The sequence below is a fragment of the Cricetulus griseus genome, chromosome 7 (assembly GCF_003668045.3).
Source record: "Cricetulus griseus strain 17A/GY chromosome 7, alternate assembly CriGri-PICRH-1.0, whole genome shotgun sequence".
Classification (NCBI taxonomy): Eukaryota; Metazoa; Chordata; class Mammalia; order Rodentia; family Cricetidae; genus Cricetulus; species Cricetulus griseus.
In genome coordinates, this window is record NC_048600.1 from 79,675,336 (window position 1) to 79,699,029 (window position 23,694).

At 40.0% G+C, this 23,694-nt stretch overlaps 1 protein-coding gene across 2 annotated transcripts in view; it reads right to left on the reverse strand.

Moving 5' to 3' along the window:
• Window positions 1-20,095, reverse strand: part of Map2k4 (mitogen-activated protein kinase kinase 4) — a 97,552-nt gene extending 77,457 nt beyond the window's left edge. Inside the window, exons 1-2 of one of the 2 annotated variants that reach the window (XM_027427141.2) lie at window positions 19,923-20,095; window positions 7,200-7,232 (exon numbers count right to left, since the gene is read on the reverse strand). In XM_027427141.2, the coding sequence (XP_027282942.1) occupies window positions 7,200-7,232; window positions 19,923-20,031 (142 nt within the window). In that variant the 5' untranslated portion in view covers window positions 20,032-20,095. The remainder of the gene's footprint in view (window positions 1-7,199; window positions 7,233-19,922) is intronic. The other variant, XM_027427142.2, reaches the window with a different exon arrangement.
• Between the last annotated feature and the right edge of the window lie 3,599 nt (window positions 20,096-23,694).

Genomic DNA, 23,694 nt, shown 5'->3' on the forward strand with positions numbered 1-23,694 from the left:
ACAGACTAAGATAAAGCAAGCTTTAAGATGCAAACAGTCCACAATGAATGCACCCATTTGCTCAAGGAAAGAAAGTACAGTCCAATTTTAATTTAAACCTAACTGTGTTATTACCAAGGCAAACAAGAGAGGTAGGAAAGGAGTGGGATCATCCATGCAAAGTCAGTATTCTGTATGTACAGTTATCACAGCACTGTTCTACCTCTTTCTACAAAATGAATAGCTTTTTCTGACCCTTAATAAACACCTCCTGTCTCAGTCACTATTCTACTGCTGTGGAAGAGACACCATGGCCAAGACAACTCAACTCTTATTTTTTTAAAAAAGCAAGTGAACTCTTATAAAAGAAGGTTTGCTTGCTGTTTCAGAAGCTTAATCCATTACTGTTATGACAGAGAACATGGCAGCACACATGGCACTGGAGCAGGAGGTGAGAGCTACATCCTGATCTGAAATCAGAGGAGGGAGAAGAAGGGAGACAGACAGACAGACTTGGGGCTGGCATAGGCTTTTGAAACCTCAAAGCCCACCCCCATTGACACACTTCCTCCAACAAGATCTACTCCAGCACTGCCACATGTCTTAATCCTTCTCAAATAGCGCTACTCCCTGGTGACTAAACATTAAAACCTATGAGCCTATGGGGGCCATTCTCATTCAAACCACCACATCTTCTATGTTCAAAAACACCAAAATGTAAATAAGAGTTTCATTTCTTAGTGAACACAATTACCCACTATTTGTTGCCCATAAAATATTCTTATGAATTGATGTTTTTGAAAAGGCTAGAATACATTAAGCATAGCAGGAATAAATGTAAATAGTATTCTAAGAAGACATACTGCATCCTACCTGCTTCTTGTGCAAGCAGTATATAAACAGATCCCAACTAACATATTTCTTTTTTGTTACATACATCCTCAGAACCCAAGAAGGAAAAACAAATGATCGAATCAAGTTTTAGAACATTGTAGGGGGGGTCACACTTTACACTTTCAGAATCAGCATGTTAATGGGAGTGTTAAAAAAGAAGGGGCTAACAGTGTTACCGCTAAACAGTGAATGGCACCTGGGGAAAAAAAAGTAAGAAAAATTAAAAAGCTAGTCTCTTGATTCAGAAGTCCAGTCTTGTACATGAAAAATGTCTTTTTACTTAATGTTGACTTTTAATTCGATTTAGCAACTAAAAGTTGTTTTTTTTTTTTAATTAGGGCACAGAAGCTTTGATTAATGAATAGGCCAGGGTGATGAGGCCCTGTCTCAACTCATTATCATCATCATCATCATCATCATCATCATCATCATCACCACCACCTATTTCTACCACATAGCCTGTGTACACATGTCGACTCTCTAAGGATATATGGTTCTTCAAAGAGACCCCTAGATTCATTTCAGCTTCAAAGTCTCCAGCACTGAGACACAAGTACATATCGATCTCAGTCATTCAGATTATTGTTATAAGGGCCACTCTAAAGGGGAGAAATGCTTGTCCACCTTAGTCTTCACTTCAGCTTAACATTTGCTTGGTAGTCCCACCTGATAAGAAGACCAATACCAAGATGACAGCCACAAATTTCTGGTGGTACAGCCTACCTCCTTGAACATTTTTGTTTGGATTTGGAACACACAGAAAACCAAGAAGTGAGAATTCTAGCATTTACCATACCTTATTTGAAAACCACCACCCTGAATTTGTATGCAAACCCGAAAAACTTTGAACAGTAATGCAGCTGAGACTGGTCTCTGAAATCTTTCCACATCACTTATACTCTAATCCATTCAGCCACATGCATTCTGTCAAACATCTCTTTACTGTTAGCAATAGCAACTGGCACATAAAGGAAAAACTCTGTAATGTGAGAAGATCCCATTTAAATGCTTTCCTTCTTCAAAAATAGCACAGGCTTAAATGTAACAACCATTAGAAATCTTCCTTCTAGTAACAAAAGTAATTTTCAGGGAGAATTTGTATTCTAACAACTTCCAAAGTAGAAGATAATTAGGCAACATCTCTTGTGATGGTATGTTAAGAGGGAACAAATGGACCTGACTTGCCCATATACCACAGATATGTTTCTGGGTCTTCAGGGCAGAGTGTTGTTCCAAGGAGGGCTGTATACTGGCATTTTATCATGGTCCTCAGAGAAAGTGATGAATATACTGGGCATCAGCCTCTATAGCTTATGGGCCAGCACTACAAAAATAGCTTTTGTGGAGCTGGGCAGTGGTGACATATGCCTTTAATCCAAGAACTCAGGAGGCAGAGGCAGTCGGATCTCTGTGAGTTTGAGCAAGGCCAGCCTGGTCTACAAAACTACACAGAGAAACCCTGCCTGAAAAAATTTAAAAAATAAATAATAAAAAAACACCTCTTTTGTCAAATACCCAAAAGCAGTAAATGTGTTCATTTTGTTTCTTTTTATAAAAAAGCTCAGCTGAGGTCAGTAACTTCTAAATGACAAAATTTTAGTCATTAGTTGCAGGACTTTTACTACCAAAAAAAAAAAAAAAAAAAAAAAAAACAGATTTAGAAATGTAATGAGCCAGGGCTGGAGAGATGACTTGACATCAAGGAAGACTCACTGCTCTTTTAGAGAACTACCTTAAGTTCCCAGCACCTACTCCTATCAGGCAATTCACTGTCACCTGTAACTCCAGTTCCAGGGGCTCCAACACTCTCTTCTGGCTTAGAGGGTCCTGTATAAGTGTATGATACACAGACTAGTAGGTATATATACAGATAAATAAAATAAAAACAAGTAAATATTTTTAAGAAATGAATTTTTAAGTCTTTGTTTATTTATGAAGAACTGGCCCTCGCTCCACAACTTCTTTTCCCTGGTTCTTTCTATCCTATCAATAAAGTCAAAATAATGCCACCTTTTACAAACATTCTTATCAGCTCAACAAACTATGAATATCTAACACAAATTTCTGAAAAGATTCAAGAAACATCCTTCCTCCAGTTTCACTATTGCCACCAATTTAAAAATAAGAGATAATTACTATAAAAGAAAGGTTTCACAATTAAGGGTATGAAGGTACATGCTTGTAATCCTAGCATTCAGAAGCTGAGGCAGGAGGATCATAACTTTATAGAGTTCAAGCCAGCCTAGGCTACAATAGTGAGCTATATCTGGCTCAAAAAATAATTTTTAAAAAGCAGTAAGAAGAAACAGTCATAAGAAAGCCTCCTCTCTTCCACACATAAACCTTTCCCCAATATATCAATGTGCAGCGTCACCAAAATTAGACTACTAATGTAGTCTAATTCACTTAATGCCACAGAACAATGCTCACCTCTGGAGCTCACACTTTCTGCATAACAATTTGGTTATAAACTAAGAGTCACAGAAGAGACTTATAATTCCAGCTTTAGAAGGCTGAAAGAGTAGTTGTAAAACCCCAAGACCAGCCTGAGGTACAAAATGAGTTCTAAGTCAGGTTATAGGTGGAGACACAAGGAGGGAGAGTGGAGGTAATATTCTACTGCTTTGCAAACATTCCCAAGCAAAACACTTTTAAAAGACACAAGAAGTTTTTAAAGCCACCAAAAGTGTAAAAGGCAAAGCTACAGAAACCAAATTTTCTTCAGAGACCAAGAAGTCTTCCACTATGGGCTGACAAATACACTGAAATAAAAACCAAATTATTGGACAGCTTCCTAAAAACTCTCAATCTGATTAGCACAAGATTTCAGATATTTTCTGAGGAAAACCCTATGTCCAGGGATCTATTATAGATATTGTTCTTGTCCCCTACCCATGCCAAAGTCAAGTGGTTGGCAGACCTCAAGCAAAAGAAAAAAAAAAAAACTTCTCAGAAAAATGTTTCTAAGTAACATTCACTCCTAGAGACTGGTTTTTATAAAGCAAGCAAATCATACTGTGAAGTTCATCTACTAAAGACAAAAGATGCATTCAAACTTGGTCATAAGTTATATAAACATATTTACATGAACAAAGGTAATCGCTTAACATGGTTAACCAATAGGCTCTAACTGAAGTTCAATCTTGGGAATGCAGAAACTGTACATCTAGAACTCTCACAAATAAAAAGGTATTTCTTCCTCAAGTAATTTTACATTCATAAAAATTCAATGATCCAAGAGTATTAAAAGAAATATAGTTATCATAAATAAGTTACTTATTTTTATTACCTAAAATATACTATCTTAAGTACTTATAAAATCAAAAATCAAACATGCACAGACTAATTTATTTTTAAAAAATGAGATACAAAGTGAGTATTCAATTTCTAACAAAATCTGGACCCCAAATTGGAATCTCACACTATCTGTGCATGTAAATATGCATATAAACATTTCAAATAATCTTTCACTAACTTAAAGCAGGCAATCACAATGACTGATTGGAATAGTGATGTAGAAACATAAAGAACAAAAACTGTGCATGTCAAACAATGGGAACATTAATCTCTCAGAGCTTCCATTAGTCATGATCATCTTAGAACAGTCTTGGATTGTGATGGAGAATTGGGTACCACTGCTTCAGCTGCACCTTTACAATTCCTAATTTTCTCTTCTTTGCTATATCCTCTCCTACAACTACTATAAAATATATATTTACTGTTAATTAATTAAATGTTTCCCTAATTCTGAAACTCTTTTGGCATTTCTGGCAAAGCATCAGCCAAGAGGAGAACGACTTCTCAAATGACAATTTCAAATTCTTAATTTTTAAAGAAATGGTGATTACTTTAACAAACTTAACATTTGCAAACTAGAAAACTGCCACAAACATTACAAATTGTACTTTAATTTTTTAAGTTTTAAATCACGAGGAAAGTGTTAACATAAGCTTATCCTTATCCTGAAACATAAGCAATGATTTGTACAAAAACCAATGCTGTTGGCTAAAGGCTGGCCTTCCCTACTAACTGTCCAGTTCCTCCTCTCCCTGATATGTGCACTTCTTGTCCTGAGTCTTCCAGGGTAAGTCAACAGAGATAGCTCTGCTCAACTATGAAGTAGGTTAGGCCAGCAGCAGGATCCCCAAGCCTCCAGCTCTCATTAGGAAAGCCAAAACTGAAGCAAGCATAGTGGAATGTACCTACAGTCCCAACTGCTCAGAAGGCTGAGTCAGGAAGACCATGTGAGCACCAAGGCCAATCTCAGCAACGAAGTCAGACTCCCATCTCAAGAAAAGGAAGGAAGGAAGGAAGAAGGGAGGGAGGGAGGGAGGGAGGAATGAAGGAAGGAAGGAAAGAAGGAAGGAACGTAAGACACACAGTGTTCTTAGTCTTGTTCTCTCCTGAAATCAGCAGAAATAAAGGTGTCCTGGACACATCCGATCCTGCAACCATTCTTACCCTGGATTAAGTTTCTCAGCAGTCTGCATGTAACATCAGTTGTTAGATCTTGATAATCAGTGGGGAGTCAACTCTGTCCACTACACTGTGAGCCTGCTAAGGGCAGGTACCTCTTTTTATTCATTTCTACAGAGGAACCTCACTCACTGAACGGTTCTTAAGGTCATTGAGTACCTCATGAAGAAGTGAATATAATGATATTGAATCTCAAAGGCAGAAAATAAAGAGAAATGGGAAAGACAAAGGGGAAGTTGAGGAAAGTCAGGAGAAAACAGAAACAATGACAAGCAGCATGAAAAAATTAGTAAAGTGTGCCTTCATATTTCCCTCCCACACAATTAATCTCCTATAGGTTCTGGGGCTCAGTGTCTCTTATTAGAGTCAGCCGAACAGCATAGCAGGCAGAGCTGCAGTAACAGGAAATGGCAAACCACTCAGAGCCCCACAGTACTGCTAACCTATCCTTGGAGCTGTTTGCAGCACCACACACATTTTAGAGTTAACACAACCATGTGCCTGCCTCTTGTTTTATACACCACTAGAACTAAAGGCAATGAGAATACAGTGAACACAATAATAAATTCTAAATAGATCAGCCTTGGAGTATATAATAAAATTTTAATTGCTAAATATTAAGCAAATATTATGTTAAAATGTAAATGATAGCTAAAATTTACCATGACTGTATTAAAAATTAGGATAGCATGAAATAGAAACTACAACCTCATACCTATATAATTGTAGTAGATTCACTATGGGCTAGAAATTCCTATACACTTGTGGGTTAGTGCTTAAGCTAAGAGGAAGATAATAGTGTGCCTACTAAAAAACTTTTGTTGCCTCGACTCTATCATGTATATATATTCACATCACAGGAAAGCCATTTAAGAAATAAATTTCTATTCAATGCAATACAAAGAAAACCAAAGTCCAGTCAATAAAAATTAAGCTTTCTGACCCATCAAAAAATATATAAAACAAAAGCTTTAATATAACAGAACTGCTTTTTCTCCAGGTTAAACTCTCCCTACAAACTAATTTAAGAATGAGATACATTAAGTGGTCATCATTCTTCCCCAGACATGAAGAAGCAGAAGATAAAACCATTTCATTTTGGAATGTTTTCATTTAAACTAGACAAGTCTCCTTAAGATGAGCCTTTTTAAAAAAAAAAAAAAAAAAAAACTTCATTTTATAATCTGTTTAATGTTCAAAATGTATTTTGACTCAGTTTTATAAATAGTTTCTTATTTAAACAAAATCTATTCTATATCTATGAACCCAAACATTTTATTATTATAATTTTTTAATCTGGTACTGGGACTCAAACCTAGAGACTAGCACTTACATGGTCAAAGAGCTATGGCTGAACTAAGCCCAGCCCATGAGTCTATGAAGATGAAGTCTATGAAGAGCCCCACGGTAGTGCTAACCTATCCTTAGAGCTCTTCAAAGAGGGAGAGATGCAGACAGATGGATATGGCTGCAACAAGATTTGTTTTAAAGAAAAAAAAAAAAAGAGCATTAAACACTTTTAAGTAAAAGCATAGTCTTTACATGCAGTTATGGGCTTTCAGCACCACAATCTTAAAGGTGAACTTGCAATTTGTGGTTTAAATTACAGTTAAGTTTGAATACTTCTTTTTTTCTAAGCCCACATGCTTTATCCTATTTGAATTTCAAGTAAAAACAAGAACAATTTATAGTCAAGAATATAACAATGGGAAGGAACAGAATGAAAAATGGAAGCTCTTTCAGTGTAAAATCACCATGGTCTGTTAGTTGAAACAACAGTGGACACATTCCCAATACCAAGATAGATACAAAAAATAAAAAAGTAACAGAATATCAAAAATTTAGCTTACTTTGTGCCTTTTCACAGAAGTTTATCTGAAAGCCTAAAGTAAAAGAGATAAGTTGCAGTTCATTTGCTGTAAATCAAACAAACCAAGTCAGAACATGACATTACATCTTGATATTACATTGTGAATAAAACTAATACAAGAACAATTCAAACCACTTTACCCCACCAAAGAGACAAAGACAGCCTCAGAGGGCTTACTGTAAAAACTCAGTTCTTTCAGATGCACTGAATTAAACTCAAAGTTTAAATCATCTTATATCATTAGTCTTTATTTTTTAAGGCTGTATCATAAATTTTTTAATGTTTTCAATCTACAAATTCAGAATATATTACAATTTATTTTTTAGAAAACAAAATTTTCTAAACTTGCTAACTTCAAGTGACAAGAATAAATCACTAAAGTAATGGTAAAATTCTTCTATGGTGGGGCGAGGGTCCTTTGCTGGGTGTAATGGTATGCTTTGTAATTTCAGCACTCATGAGGGATTGCTTCTAGTTTGAGGCCAACCTGGCCTATACAGGACATCTGCCCCCCAAAAAAGGTGTCCTTAGGAATTCTTTGTCAGAGTGGGAATTTAGAAGTTATAGACCTGTGACCTCTCCTATGAACCCATCTCTAAGTCTCCTAGGGTCTGTATACCCTGTGTATGTACCACATTCATATGTCATTATCTGCCAAATGGCCTGGTATAATAAGTCATTTAAAAAGTGAAGCAACTACAGTCTCAGCACTCAGGACAAGGTAGGGGTTACAAGTCTGAAGTCAGCTGAAGCCACATAGCAAGACCCTGTCTCAAAAGTCAAAATGAAGCCCAATGCCTTTGCAAAACATTCTTTTACTCCCTAGTTTACTGAGTCAGTTATGTGGTTTTCTTAGAAATCTGCCTATACTTGTATATATTAGTGCCTTGGGAAACAAAATGGGAGGAGGGGCAAATTGTTTATATAAATTCAATCAAAACAGTTTTCTTTTTAAAATAAGAGCTCAATCTAAAAGATGTTTATCCAGTTGCCAAAATCCTTAAGACTCTAAGAAGATACAATTAACATTTACAATGAAGAAAAGCTGGGAAATGCTTACACAGTTATTTTCACACACAACTATGTAACCCATTGTTGACCATTTAATATCCCAAATGGTAATCAAAAAAGAGACAGAAATGGAAACATCAAGGGAACAAAGTCCTAGGAAGCCTAGACAGCAGTGTACTCAAACTCTATATGAAGGATAACATGCTGTACTATCAACTATACAGCAGAGCAGAATACAGGAAGGAAACTAGAAACCTATGCTCTTCAAACTGAAGCATCCAAAAATCAGCCAGCCTCCTAACAGACAAAATGAACAGAGTACAGTAAGGAGGAAAGGGCTTCCAGAAACAGCACTGGAAGAGAAGCCTGAGACTCCCAAGTTCAGAAGCAAGTTTGGTCAAGGTATCATCACAGCCGGGAGAAAATGGGAAACAAAAGTAACAATCACTTACTACAACAGTTAACTTTCTCGTCAAAGCTAATGGCTGTTACAGGAAGGAAAGGGGGTTGGTTGGGAGTAGGGAGAGAACCAGTGGACAAAATAGCAATGTGAATGGTGGAGCAAGAAAAATAACTGCACAAAGGTCTCTAATCCTAGCAGACAGAGACAGAAGGCAGAAACAAAAGCAGGCAGATCTCTGAGCTAGAGGCCAGCCTGATCTACATGGCAAGTTCCAGGACAGTCACAGCTACATATGAGATCCTGTTAAAATACATATATACATACATACATACATACATACATACATATAAGTAAACGTGAAAGTTTATGTTAATGCAGGAGTCAAAACTCAGTACAAGGTTTCACATGCAGAAATACACAATAAAGTCTGATTACATTGGGGGGGGGCTAAGGAGTGGCTCAGTAGAAGAACATTTACCTAGCATATAAAGTAGCTGGGGCTGAGAATGGTGAACTATGACCAATTATTACTGTACTACATTAGAACTAACCTAGTTTAAGTGCTTAAAAAAAAAAAAAAGAAAAAAATTCCTAAAACTTTAAGTTCTGCTATCAATCCAGAATTGTTCAACTGAAGAAGGTTTCAAGGTCTTAATGCATAGCTATAAACATGCTCATTTTATTTAATTATGGATAACTAAATGTCTGAATTCTGAGCCCTCGATTGTTCACTTCTAATTACTTCTCACTCTCTGCAGACTTGTGGCCACTGACAAGCAAAGAATAATTAACTACAACACAGTATTTCACCATTTCCTTGGTAATTCTATCACTTTTCAAAAACATCAATTAAATGTTTTGGAGTTGTTTTTTTTTTGGGGGGGGGGGCGCTGGAGAGATGGCTCAGTGGTTAAGAGCACTGGCTGCTCTTCCAAAGGACCCGAGTTCAATCCCCAGCACCCACATGGCAGCTCACAGCTGTCTATAACTCCAGTTCCAGCAGATCTGGCATCCTCACACAGACATATTTGCAGGCAAAACATTAATGCATACAAAATAAAATAAATAAGTTATAAAATAATTTTTAATTATTCTAGCTAAATCATTGTATGCCCCATGTGTGTCTCTATGAAAGATTTGTGTAAGTCAGGAAGTTTGTACCCAGTGGATCACTGGGCACATTATGCTCAAAGAGCTCATGCAGATGGTTAAAAACCCCAATGCCTTCACCTTTGTAGAGTGTTCGTTCCTACTAAGGCACACATTTGTTCAATTTGAGGCTTCTCCTATCTCCTAAACTCCATCCTGCCATTCATCTACATTGTCTTCCATTTCATGAGTGCAAGCTGTCAGGTTAATCTTTTGATAGTAACTGATCACTGCAAACTTTTCCTTCTTTCTTTATACCCTTATCTACTCTTTATGATTCAATTTTATGACACTCCACTTCAATCTCCCTACTGCATCCAAGGGAAATCCTTCTATTTTCCTGGTCCCAGAGAAGTAAACCTCTGCTTCTCCTAACCAAAGAGACAGCATCCAGATTCTACAGTACCAAATGCTAATAAGGTTAAAAAGGAAATAAAGCTGTAAGAGGATTTCTTCTCCCTCTTGCTCTGGCTCACCCCAGGCTTTCCCCTCATTCTCAACTTCTCCCTCAATTCTGAGATCTCTTAACTGGCCATTACTGGAAATCTGTAATTTACTGTAGGAAAATGCTCCATAATAATTTAAAAGCCTGGTTATACTATAACATAAAAGCAGGACCCAAGCAGTAAACCAAAAGGTAAACAAGTTTATCAAGAGGTAAATAAAATGAAGGGTATCACACCAGCATTGTAGGCCCACCATGAAACAGCTCTAGTTTTCTTGTTTATATATTAAATTAAAATCCAAAACAGCAACATCTCCATGGCACAGGACATCTAAGAGGAGCCCCAGTGAAAGTCCATTACTGGGGGTGTAGCAGAAACCAGAGGCCTCAAACCAGACCAATGACTCATATCAATGAACACAAGATGTATGGACTAAAGGGTAAACTGTATGACTCACCGGGCCATACTACAGCTTCCAAAACAAGATCCTGCTTCTTTTTTCCTGTTTTTATTTTTGTCTTAGTTCTTCGTTTTGTTTGGTTTTTGGTTTTTCTTTTAAATTTGGTTTTGTTTTGGGAAGGGGAGGTTGCAAGGACAGAGGGCAGGTGGGAGGGAACAAGGACATCAATGGGATAAGAATGTATGGTGTAAAACCCACAAAGAATAAAAGTTTAAAAAACGAAAAGAATTTTAACTGACAAGAAAAGTTAAAATAATATCCAGGAACCTCTGGTGTTGAAAGCTGTGGTTAAACCTAGCTTTGGCTGTGTGTTGGCCCTTGTAGAGTTAGGCAGTTATCTCTGTTCTCCTTCCTTTGATTGGCAGTTTAACACAGTACATATCCTCCTCATTTGAGCATTTAGGGGTTAGAGCTGCTGAAATACATCACAAAGTCTCATTAACATAAAAGAAATCAAAGATTCCTTACTGGTTCTTGCCACTGCCCAGGTTCAAATCCTTCCTCCTAGCACAAGCATGAAGATTATTGCTGTTGGCCACCTTCCAACTTCAACCTCAAAAAATCCTGGCATGTCTCTGACAGCACAGCTATGCACAGCACGTCACTAACTATATAGCTCTAAAATCTAGTTATCTAAACTTGTCCTAACTTTGTATTTTCATTGTACTTAAAAGTAACTTCTACAAGACTTCTTTTCTGATGGGTTGTTTCCCTTTTATTTCTCATCATTATCAAAAGGGAGCTTCCCTAATTTAGTAATTCCAGGTTGTCTATATCACTCAGACACCAGTCACCAAATTCGTCCCATGTTTCTTAAACTCGGGATTTTGTAGTCCAGGTATGCCCACCCTTTTTCTCCTTGTGCCCAATAGCCACCCTCTCTACTTTCTGGGTGCATAACTGAATACCACATTGTTTCAATGTAGCATGGTTCCCATGGTGAACAACATAGAATTGTGTGACAGTAAGGACCTATCTTCTTTCAGACTCAGTAAGACCCAGAGTGTTTAGGGATGATCAAAATGTCCAGTAAAGAACCAAAATAGAGCAGGTTTTCATGACTGCACAGTTATCCTGTTCCTTCCCTTAGATGAGCAACAGCAACAGCACCTTCTCTGCCTTTCCCAGTATTCATCAGAGCAGCTTACCCTACACAAAGCTCATTCATTCTCTTTTTATTCCCAGGAACCTAAAAGGGTAACAAGGAAGAACTCGTAGCTAATCTCAACCCAACATCCTACCACCTTGGTATTATGACATCTATGTTTTTGGTTTCCATCTACAATTTTTGGCTGATAACTCCCTCACTGAGGCAGGCCATGGAAACAAGAGTTTCTCTTCCCCAATACAGTCTTAACAGTTCTAATCTTCTTGTTTATTTATTTATTTGTTTGTTTGTTTTGAGACAGGGTTTCTCTGTGTAGCTTTGGAGTCTGTCCTGGTAAGGGCTCTGTAGACCAGGCTGGCCTCAAACTCAATAGAGATCCACCTGCCTCTGCCTCCTGAGTGCTGGGATTAAAGGCGTGCGCCACCACCGCCTGACAACAGCTCTAACCTTCCCTGACTTCTCAGCCTTGGCTTGAGAACCTGAATTCAACCCCTAGCACCCAAAAAGTAGATAAGAGTAGGCTGTAGTATCTTCCTTGCACAGTCAAGGCCATAATCTGAAGCTCCAAACTTCTTCTTCTTACCTTGCCCTAGGCATCTTCTCCTCTGTATCTCTTGTAATATTCTTTATAATAAACCAATGAGCTTGTTTACTGGATCAAGAACTCCAAAATTTCTGGGCTTTCAACTGGCATATAAAGATGGGGAAGGTGATTAAGCTGTGCAATCAGTTCTGAACTCCTAACAAACAGTATCAGAACTCAAGTAGAAGTCACCCAGCAAAACTGACCACTGGCTTGCTGGTGAGGAAAAATCTGTGCACCTTTTGAGGTCACAGCAGTCTTGTGTGTCAACAGAGGCAAAAACAGACACTGTTTTTTCAAACAAAATTTCTCACCTGCAGCTCTTGCTGACACAGTCTGGTGTCCTGAAGCCTCTGACATCCCCTAAAGTGACTACTACTTTCTGACAAGCACCTAACCCAGGTTCCAGAAAAACTGCCAAAAGAATCAGAAGAAGGGCTACAGTGATGGCTCCATAGTTACTAGCACTGGCTGTTCTTCCAGAGGACCTGAGTTCAATTCCCAAGACCCACATGGTGGCTAACAACCATCTGTAACTCCAGTCCTAGGAAATGCAATGTCCTTTTCTGGCCTTTCAGGAACCAGGAATGCTCATGGTACACATACACACATGCACACAAAATATCCATACTCGTAAAAGTACTACATATGGTAGTACTTTTCTTATCCTTTTTAAAAACTTGCAGCAATTTGGAGTAAGATGAAATACAGTAGAGCTGCACAAGGTTCATGTAATATCCACTTCTGTGCTCTTCCCAAGTGGTGGGTACAATGTGATGTTCTTCAAGAATCAAGCTGTGCATGGTCTGTTTTATCCTTTGAAGGGCCCACCTTGGGCAGTGTTAACTATTTGATGATGATGCTTTTACTGTGTCCCCAGTTTCGCTGATCTTAGGCCTCCTTTCACCATGTCATCACTCTAAGGTACATTAAACAAAAATGTGAGAAAGTATGTATTCTAAAAATTATTTCTTTTTTTTTTCTTTTTCTTTTCAAGGCAGGATTTCTCTGTAGCTTTGGGAATCTTATTAAGTATGCTCCCATTTTCAAAGGCACATATGAGAATTTCAACACGTGCTTTAGGGGAGAACTAACCAGGTCATGTTAAATAAATAATAAAAGAAACACTGTTTGGGGCTGGGAGTGAAGTGCATAGTAAAGTGTTGCCACACGTGATGGCTAATCTCACTGTCAACTTGATGAGATTATCGTTATTAGGTTAAAAGGGGTGGGTTGCCTCAATCTTTGTGTGTATTCGAGTCAGGGGGCACCATTCCTGGGCTAGGATTCTGGACAGCATATATAAGGAGAAAGTGAACTGAATACAAGCATTCACTGATCTCTTCTTCATGACTACAGACATATGTGGCCATCAACTTCAAATTCCTGCCACCGTGACTTCCTTGCCATGCCAGACTATACCCTGGAACTGTGGGCCAAAATAAAGCTTCCTTCCTTGAGTTGCTTTGGTCAAGGCACTTTATCACAGCAACACAAAAAGTAACTAAGACACACTGCAAACACAAGTTCTCAAGTTTAATATCTAATATCCATATAAAAGGTCAGGTATTAAGTGGTATGTCTGTAACCCCAGAGCAGGGGTGACATACACAAGGCTCCCTAGAGCTCACTAGCTAGCCAGTCTACACTAATTGAAGGTCCTCAGATCCCAGTGAGACCACCTTTTAAAAGAGTGGCTATCTCAAGGTTGATTTCTGCCCTCTACCTGCATGCATCCTTACACACACCTATGTATTCACAACCTGTGCACACCATATGTACATACAAAGCTACAGTATCCTGGGACAAACAGACAACTATAGAATTTGGAACTCTTCACTGTCTGCAGGATCAGTTTGTTTGTCTGTTGTTATTGTTGTTGTGTGTGAAATAGTCTTCTATATACCAGGTTGGCCTTGAACCCACTATGTAATAGAGGATGATGCTGAGGTTCTGTTCCTTTTGCCTCTACCTCTCAGGGCTGGGTCACAGCATTCACAACACCCAGTTTATATGGTGCTTACACTAGAACCCAGAGTTTCTTACATGTTAGAGTAACACTCTACCAACTCAGCTACATTCCGAACCCCAAATTTGGTTCTTTAAACCACATACTAAATCAAAGGCAAGGTTTTCATATATGTTATATACATTTAAATGTTGCTGGGAAGAGAAAGCACAATGATGTGAAATTTCCACTTTCTCTTAATAGACACACTTCATGACATTTTAAAGTTTATGTTCCTGCATGAAGTTATCATGCTTTTACTTTAATTGGCACATACAAAAAGTTCACCTGAGAGTTAAATATGTGGGCATTGATCACAATAATAAAGCAAAACTGCCTACATCAACAGATTAAGAGAATCGTAGTACATTCATGCTACAGCTACTTGTACAGCAAGGTGCTTTACAAATGGTTCAGTGTTTTTCAGAATCGATGGGATTCTAAACTGGACATGCTGATACACACCTGTAGTCTCAACCCTTAGAAAGATTACAAGTTTGAGTCCAGCATACAGGCCAAGACCCAATCTAGATAAATAAAAACATAATAAATTGTAACTATGCTAACCACTTTAAAAAGCATTTTTAAAGTGGTATTTCCTAACTACTCAAGTGTAAGGCTCTTCCCCCCCCCCCACGGTTCTCTTCAATTTTGTGTATATGCATCTGTGTATTCAGGTGAGTGTGCATATAGGAGCCAGAGGTCAACATACACTATCTTCCTCAAATGCTCTCCAACTTATTTTTTTGACACAGCATCTCTCACTGAGCCTCCTGGTCAGCAAACTCCAGAAATCCTTCTGTATTTGACTCCCCAGGGCTAGAATTGTAGATGTATGCTGCCATGCCCAGCTTTTGACATGTGTGCTAGGGATTCAAACTCAGGGCCTCATTCTTGTGCAACAAGCACTTTACAGACTGAGCCATCTCCCCAATGTCCTTAAGTCTTTATAATAAATTTAACTCTCACATTTTTAAGACATCTTTGAAAATCATTACATATTAAGTGACTAACAGCTAAAGCAGGTAAATATCATTTCTAACAATTTTTACATAGTCATAATATTTTATGATTTAAGGCATTTTCACATGCAATAATTTAATATGATTCTTAAAACAGTCTATAAACTGTGTATCGTCTGTTTTCATAGATGAGAAATTATAGCAAATAGAAAAACCTGGTAATTTCTCAAGGGTACAGAGCCTGAACATGGCAGACTTTAAGCACTGGTTTTTCCTAGTCCAAATCCACCATCTCTCAATGTTGATGTCCTGTTTCTAACACACTGCTCCATGCAAAGGTAAAGCCACCAACACAGAAGAAATCATCCTTCAACATCTTCATTGTTGAAGTTGCTCAACTCTGAGCTGGCAAGTTTTATTCACCAGAATATTTGTTATTCTCTGATATGCCCGTGGTGACTTTATGGAGCATTAAGTCCTAGATGTCTGCCCAGCTCACCTGAGACTGATCGCTTGGTACGCTTCCACTAGCTTGGCTAGATACCTAGGCTTTTACAATCCACCACTAGAAAGGCTCTTCAATATGAAGATGGCAGTTGTACCTTTGTAAGTTCACTAAAATTTCTTGAGCTAAAGAATTACACTATTACATAGTACTATACCATTCAAGAAACCTCTCAGTTAAATTTGTCCGTGATGACAAATTATCAAGGAAATGATTTTCCAAATTCTCAAATTACTGAGGAAATAATTTTTCCAACTCTCAACTAGTTATTGAGAATAAAAGCCCATTTCATAGTAGCTCATTTGAGTATTTTTTCTTTCTCAAAAGAAAGCTTATCCTGAAATCTAATACATTTTTGTAATACTATTTACCCTACTGGGCAAGCAGATCTACATTTTGATAGTTTTAGTCACCAACCAATCAAGGGAGGAAAGTAGGAGGAGGCATATTCAGCTTGTAAATGTTTGTATTTCTGTATATGGGCATGAGGAAATTAAAAAAAAATTAGTCAGAATGAATGAAAACTCAATGGCATGAGTAATAACAAAATCAGCTACTATTCTCTATCAGCTGAGATTGTGGGAAGAATGCTCTAAAAATGGACAGATCAGAAGTACAACTTCTCTGTGAAAATGTAACCAAATGAACAAATGATGACTATTAGGAAGCCAAAGTCACTACAATTCTCATTCCAGCTACCCACAACTCACAGCCTATTTACAGCTACAGTAGTACCTCATAAGAGCAACATTATCACCATTTGAGACTCTCAGATCCAGAAAACAACAGGATTTAGAGTTTGAAGTAGAACAATGTCTCTGGAATTCTAAAAATCAGATCTCTTAATAGTGAAAAACGGTGACATCAACAGGTTAGAAGAATTGTCCAACCCACAGATGATAAAGTTTAGAAAAAGAAATGTGCAAGTTGGTCTTAAGGGACTAGGGATTCACGGGGTAAAGAGAGATCATTGCAAATAAATGGATGAGCGTTGAGATTGCTGATGGCCAACACTCATGGCATCCTCACTGAATGCCAGGTCCCACACTTTGTGCATTCTCCTTGTGCCGGCAGGACCAGCATTATTCTTATTTTCCTACTGAGAAACAAGGGTTAGTGAGGCTAAGTAATGTACTCACAGAAAGCTTAAGTGCAGGTGGGGTAGAATGAGGATAGAATTCAAACCCAAGACTCCAGAGCTCTGGCCATTAAAGCATTACAATATAAAGGAAATAATGTTTCAACTACAGGTGATCACAGATGTCCAGCCATGAAACAATGAAACAATACAAAGTCCTTTGTCAAGTATGGTGCCTATCCTACAGGAGACTGTTCAATGACTGCTGAAGTGTAATCCTTATGTCCTACAACTGAATAAAAATAAATCTAAAGAAGGCCACTGGTAAAGAATGGGAAGTTTGGCTCAAAACTAGAAAAAAAAAATCCTAATTGCTGCTTAAGTTCAAGGTTTCTTTTTTTATTATATTTATTTATTTATTTATTTATTTATTTATTTATTTTTCTGAGACAGGGTTTCTCTGTGCCTTTGGAGGCTGTCCTGAAACTAGCCTTGTTGACCAGGCTGGTCTCAAACTCAGAGATCCGCCTGCCTCTGCCTTCCAGTACTGGTATTAAAGGAGTACACAGCCCACCACCACCACCCGGAAAGTTCAAGCTTTCTAATTCAGAATATGCTATACACCACCTTGATCATTTCAAGTACATCTATCTCTTTATTCTGAGCAATCAAAACAGACTCAAAATATAAGATATAACCAGCATGTCCCTGTATCCATCAAAGATATATCAGTAAAGATTTAAAAAAAAAAAAAAAGTAACAACTCAGGGGTTGGAGAACTGGCACGGGGGGTTAAGAGCATTTGTTTCTGTTGAAGGGAGCCTGGTTTGATTCCCAGCACCCACATGGCAGCTCAACCATTTGTAAAGGCAGTCCCAAGGAATCTAATGACCTCTTCTGACCTTTTCAGCACCAGACATGCATGTACATGCATGCATGCAAAGCTTACACACACACAAAATGTCTTTTTAGAGGCAGGCAGATCTCTGTGAGTTCGAGACCAGCCTGGTCTACAAGAGCTAGTTCCAGGACAGCCTCCAAAGCCACAGAGAAACCCTGTCTCAGAACCTCCCCCTCCCCCCCCCCACTCCAAAAAATCAGCAATAATTCAAAGACAGTTTAGAGCCCTTCTCCCTTTAAAAATAAGGGGGGGAGGGAGATGTCCAGAAATCAAAAGGCAGAGTTAAAGACTAGAAAACACCAGAACGATTCCAGACCATGTGACTCTGAGTTTGTAGGAGCTCGTCCCTGCTGCAGAACCCTCACATTCAATTTTCACTCTGCCTTGGCCCCATCTCTGTCCTTTCCAGACAGGCTTTCTCTGTCCACCCTATCAAGGAAACTGCCCTGTTATCTCCCATCACAAAACCAGCTTGTTGCCTTCATTTTTCTTATGCAACCTCTACTATTCACCTACTATTTACCTTCTCCATTTTCAAGGGGACATGCTCCATCAGAGGTGAGAAGGTTGTTCACTGGTGTCTACACTCTGTTCTGGCTCTAAGCAGTTGCTCAATATTGTCTGAACAACAAGAAAAAAAATGTATACAGGTTTTTTAAACTATCAGCCCCTTCCCTCAAAAAAATAGAAACAAAAACAAAACCAAAAAACTTAAAACATATACATTGTTTTAGAGTTATTTATTGTGTGTTTAAATGGGGGTCAGAGGACGACGTGAGGGAATCAGCTCTCCCCTTGCCATGTAGGTCCCAGGGACTGAACTCAGAGCAGTATGTCTCTACCCTTAAAATATTAAAAAAAAAAAAAAAAAATTCAAGTCGCTCATTATGGACAAGACACAAGATAATCCTAAATTATCTGAGCAGAAAGTAAAAGTGTAAGATCCAGAAATCAATCATGTATTCTATATAATGTAATATGTAGCATAGCAGGCATCCAATAACTAGCTCAATTTGAATTAATTAACTTAGGGAATGCACAGAATATTATCTTCTGAAAGCTGAGTTCATCCTGTTGATCTATCACAAATTTTTCTTATGCGGAGGGATGCAAATGCAGATCGTATTTCTGCTTCCTGAAACATGGTATGCTATCATAACACAAAATATTGAACATATAATCTATTAACTAGACACAAGAAGTCCTTTATGGAGAAACTATAGTCATACTGATGCCAAGGACATCCAAGTCGTTTGCTAAAGTTATCAAGAGATTTCTGGGCTTGTCTGTTTCAAAAATAGCACTACTACCCAAAAAATCCCTACAGTAAACTTAAGGAATGGACCCTAATGGGCTCAGGCCTGTTATTTTCACAACATCCCCTGTCAAAACCCACACAGAGCTACTAAGGCCTCCCAGGGAGGAAAGGCCATTACAGGAGAGCTGTCTCAGATGCCCAGACGCGATCACTTTGACCTCTGCCATTCGGTTTCCTGAATCTATCCCTTTCAGACGAACTCGGTCTTCTATTTTTATCTGATTTTCTTTTCTGCATGTGAGGAGAACACACATCTCCAGCCTGGGTCGAAACGTGTCTCCGGGGCCAATGGCTGTCTACCCACCTTACAGGTGGCACTGGGCCTCGCGAACCCCCGCTCCTCCCACGCAGACACCCTGCAAAGTTTTGGGGACCCGGGGGCAGCGCAGTGGCCCGACTCCAGCGGCACCCGCCGAGGCGCAAGATGGCCCTGAGCCGGCCCCACTGCGGCGCGCGGGGGCGGCGGGGCCGAGGGCCGGGACGCGGCCGACCTGCGAGCTAGAGGCCCGGACGCGCGCCTTCCCGAAACCCGCGGGCGCCAGGTGAGCGGCGGCGGGGGCAGCCAGGTGGGCCCGAGCCGGAGACGCCAGAGCCGCCGCAACGGGCACCCAGGCGGGGCCCGAGGCGGGGACCGGGATGAGGCCGGGCCCGGGACGCGGAGCTCGGGCGGCTTCCTCAGACAGCCCCGGGGACGCGGCGGCTCACAGGCCGCGGCTCAGTCGAACGCCTCACAAGAGGCCCCCGTAGTCTCGGCGCGCCCGCCGTCCTTACCCTGCATGCTGCTGACGGCCGGGTGGCCGGGGGCGGGAGGCCCGATGGGGCCCGGGTGCCGCCACCGCCCCGGAGCCGCCGCCGCGCCGCTCGGGGTCGGAGCCGCCATTGTTGGAAGTGAGGAGCCGAGCGCGCCGCGGCGGCTGCAATGCAGCAAGCTCGGCCTTTCGCTCCGCTGAGGGCGCGGCGTGCGCCGCCTTGGCCCCGCCCCTGACACGCCTCCGACACGCCCCCGTGCACGCCCCCGCCAGAGCTGCAATTCAGGTTGAGCTGCAGCACCCAGTACTGAGGGCAGGGCCTGCAATCCTGGATGCAATGCGGTGGTCCTCTACACTCCAGGGACCCAAAGTGACTTGCAGAATCAAAAATATTTGTACATTGGAGGGAGGGAAAGGCCTGTGACCCCAAAGCTTTACAGCTACCTTCTTGGAACCTCAGAACTCAAAATCAGAACAGTAGCTTTGGAAGAAATCTCAGAAGTCAGGCTTCCTGTCCAGTCTCTGCAAGTCTGCTGTAGCTGTGGTCTCAAATCAATGCTCTCTCTGCACTGCTGGAAGCTAGCAGGGGTCTTTGGAGGAAAAAGGAAAAATTCCAGTTCAGGCTTTTCAGCCCAGAATGCTTGCTAAATATTTTGTCTATTTATTTATTGATTTATTTATTTATTAACTCGGTGTGGGAAGAAAACAGCAAACAACAAAAGGAGAAACTGTGGTGGCTCTCAAACACCTTCTTTTCAAGTGCAGCTTAAAAGGCAACTTTCTTTGAGGAAGGTTATTTTTTAGTTCCAGGATAAAATAAAAAATCATAAGGCTGACCGTGGTGATGCATGCCTTTAATTCCAGTCCTTAGGAGGCAGATCTCTGTGAGTTTGAAGTTAACCTGGTCTATATATTGGTTCCAGGATCTTGTCTAAAAGAAAATTATTTTAAAGGCTAAAAAAAATACTCCTTCCAAAACAACTTGCAATATTAGAAAATAATGGGTGGGTGCAAAAAAAAAAAAAAACCCAAATACAGTTGTGTATTTCTTTTGGCTTAGATACTTCAACACACAAGGAAAGGGCATCAAGGGCCCCATAATTAGCTAGCAATATCCCAAATATCATATCGTTATCGTATCATTATCAGACTCTAACTGCAATGTGTCATGACATTTGCCTTGCCAGGAGTGGTTCTCAGCCAGCGCTAACATCACTGTGCTGTGTGCTATGGTGTGTTAGTGTCATCTCCGTTCTCAGTTCCAGTTCTTCAGGGTCTGGAGTGATGCCAAGAAATAGTTTGGAGGGATTTAAATTTCCCCATTCCCATAAGCACCATGAGTTTCCCACTCCCACTCTGTAGTGTGAATAATCTATGTTATGAAAAGTGCTTTTGTATAGCACCCCCCCTTCTAATGGGTACATAGTTCTTTAGTAAGAACTTAATATATATGTAGCTATCCCAGTCTCTTAAAGGCATTACCAGAGTTTGGGTGGGTAGTGAAAGATGTATATATCATTGTTTCCAATATTACCTTAGAGGGTGCACAACAAGATTTTAATCTATGGAAAACATTGACCTGATAGAGTTAAACCAACATGAATAAGAAAAATAAGTAACACAGATACCGGGGGAAAATGTTCAACCCAGGCAGTTCATGATGGGAAGGCAATTAAAGGGTGACACAAACCCAGCCAAACTATTTGTCCAATGTTGGGCTTTGTGAGAAAGCTGCCAAAACTTGCATCGCTGTTGTTATTGTACACTGATAGGTAAGGAGTGAGAACAAGATTTAGGTTGGTTAAAGATGACGAAGCTACGTGCTTGCTTGTTCTTGTGTTCCCATTTTCCTTGTGTGTTTCTGTACTGTGCTTGTTATAGACTGAGTTGGATCCCTCAAAATTCATTTGTTGAAATCCTGAGCCCCAGCACTGTGACAGGGACTGTGTCAGAAGATGACAGGGTCTTTAAAGAGACCGGTAAGGTGGAAGGGGTCACGTGGGTAAGCCCTAACCCATTTGCCAGGTGTGCTTATCATGAGGTTGTGTTGTGGACACACATAGGTGAGATCCCCATGAGGAAACTAAAAGATGGGACCTTGATCTCGGGGCTCTGAGCAAACAAATCACTGTTGCTTAAGCTACCTGCCCGTATTCCTTTGTTATGGCAGTCACAGCAAATATTGTACATGGCTTTTAAAAATGAATTTCTCAGTTGGGCAGTGTGGGCCCATGCCTTTGATTCCAGCTCTCAGGAGGCAGAGACAGGCAGATCTCTATGAGTTTGAGGCCAGCATGGTCTACAAATCAAGTTCCGGGACAGCCAGCACAGAGAAACCCTATCTTGAAAAACAAACAAACAAACAAACAAAAACCACAAAAGAAGCTTAGAATTTTGAGTAATAATAGTAGTAGCTGGTATAATTTGAGGGGAGAGAGGAAGGCAATTAGGCAACCTATATGGAGCCTCAGTAACTTCCCTGGAAGAAGCTGCAAAGAAAAAGATGTGTTTGCCTAGCCTCTGATTAGAGAAACTTGGAAAAAAAAAAGAAAGAAAGAAAGAAAGAAAAAAGAAAAAAGAAAAAAGAAAAAAGAAATCTAGCTTGCAAGCCGGGCATTGGTGGTGCATGCCTTTAATCCCAGCACTCGGGAGGCAGAGGCAGGCGGATCTCTGTGAGTTCAAGTCCAGCCTAGATCTAGCTCCAGAAGAGCCTCCAAAGTCACAGAGATACCCTGTCTCAGAAAAAAAAAATCTAGCTTGCTGCTTCTTTCTGATTCATATCTCAGTGGTTAGATTAAGAATCCAGAAGACCTGGGTCGGATTCTCAGCACAGCGTGGTGGCTCACAACCATCCACAATGAACTCTAACATCCTCTTCTGACCTCTGCTTACAGCAAGTATGCACATGCTACACGGTCATACATGCAGGCTAAGCACACATACACATAAAAGAAAATAAATCTAAAACTTTTTAATTACAAAGGATATATTTCACTTTATAGTCCAAATAAAACAAAAGTAATTTGCAGATGGAGTTCACCTCAGGACCCCAAAGTCAGCCTCTGGGAAAGTAATAAGAGATCAGACATCCTGATGTGGCTAACAGAGTCATCAGATATTTCCTGTAAGGGCTCCTCAGATAACTTTCCAAAAAACCCATTTCCTTTACACTCAAAGTCACCAAGAACTTAGGACCAAGCCACCCAATTCTGGGTACCATTTGAGCAGCTTGTCAACTGGAAACATGGTGCATGAGAGCAGTTTGACCCATCCATCCACCAGAAAAGCCAGAGCTTCAACCAGAGTCAGATGATGTTACTAATTTTGACTGCCAATAATTATGCATCTGTGTAGAACTGCAGGCAAATGTTTATCGTGGCATTGCTTGTTACAATAAAAATGGAAGTTTTAAAACCCTAAGTCATTACCACCAAGGGAAAAGCAATATTGACAGCACTGACCATGGGCTGAGTGGGTACAAATACACTTCAAAAGGATGTGATTTTAGTCTACCAGAACTGCATCCAACTCAGCACTCAGAACCTGTGTTCTATTTCTCCAACTTCACTTTAAAAAACAGGGAAAAGCTGAGTGCTGTGGTGCAAGTCTGTATCCCAAAATGCTGGAAGAGAAGCTAAGACAGGAAGCTAAAACAGTTTCTATGTAGGGAGAAACTGTCTCAAACAGAAGGAAGGGGAGGGGAGACTATCAAAAAGAAGAAAAGTGGAGGGGAGAAGGGAAAAGAGAAAGGAAGAGAGGGAGTGAGGAGGGAGAGAAGGCAGGAGACAAGAAAA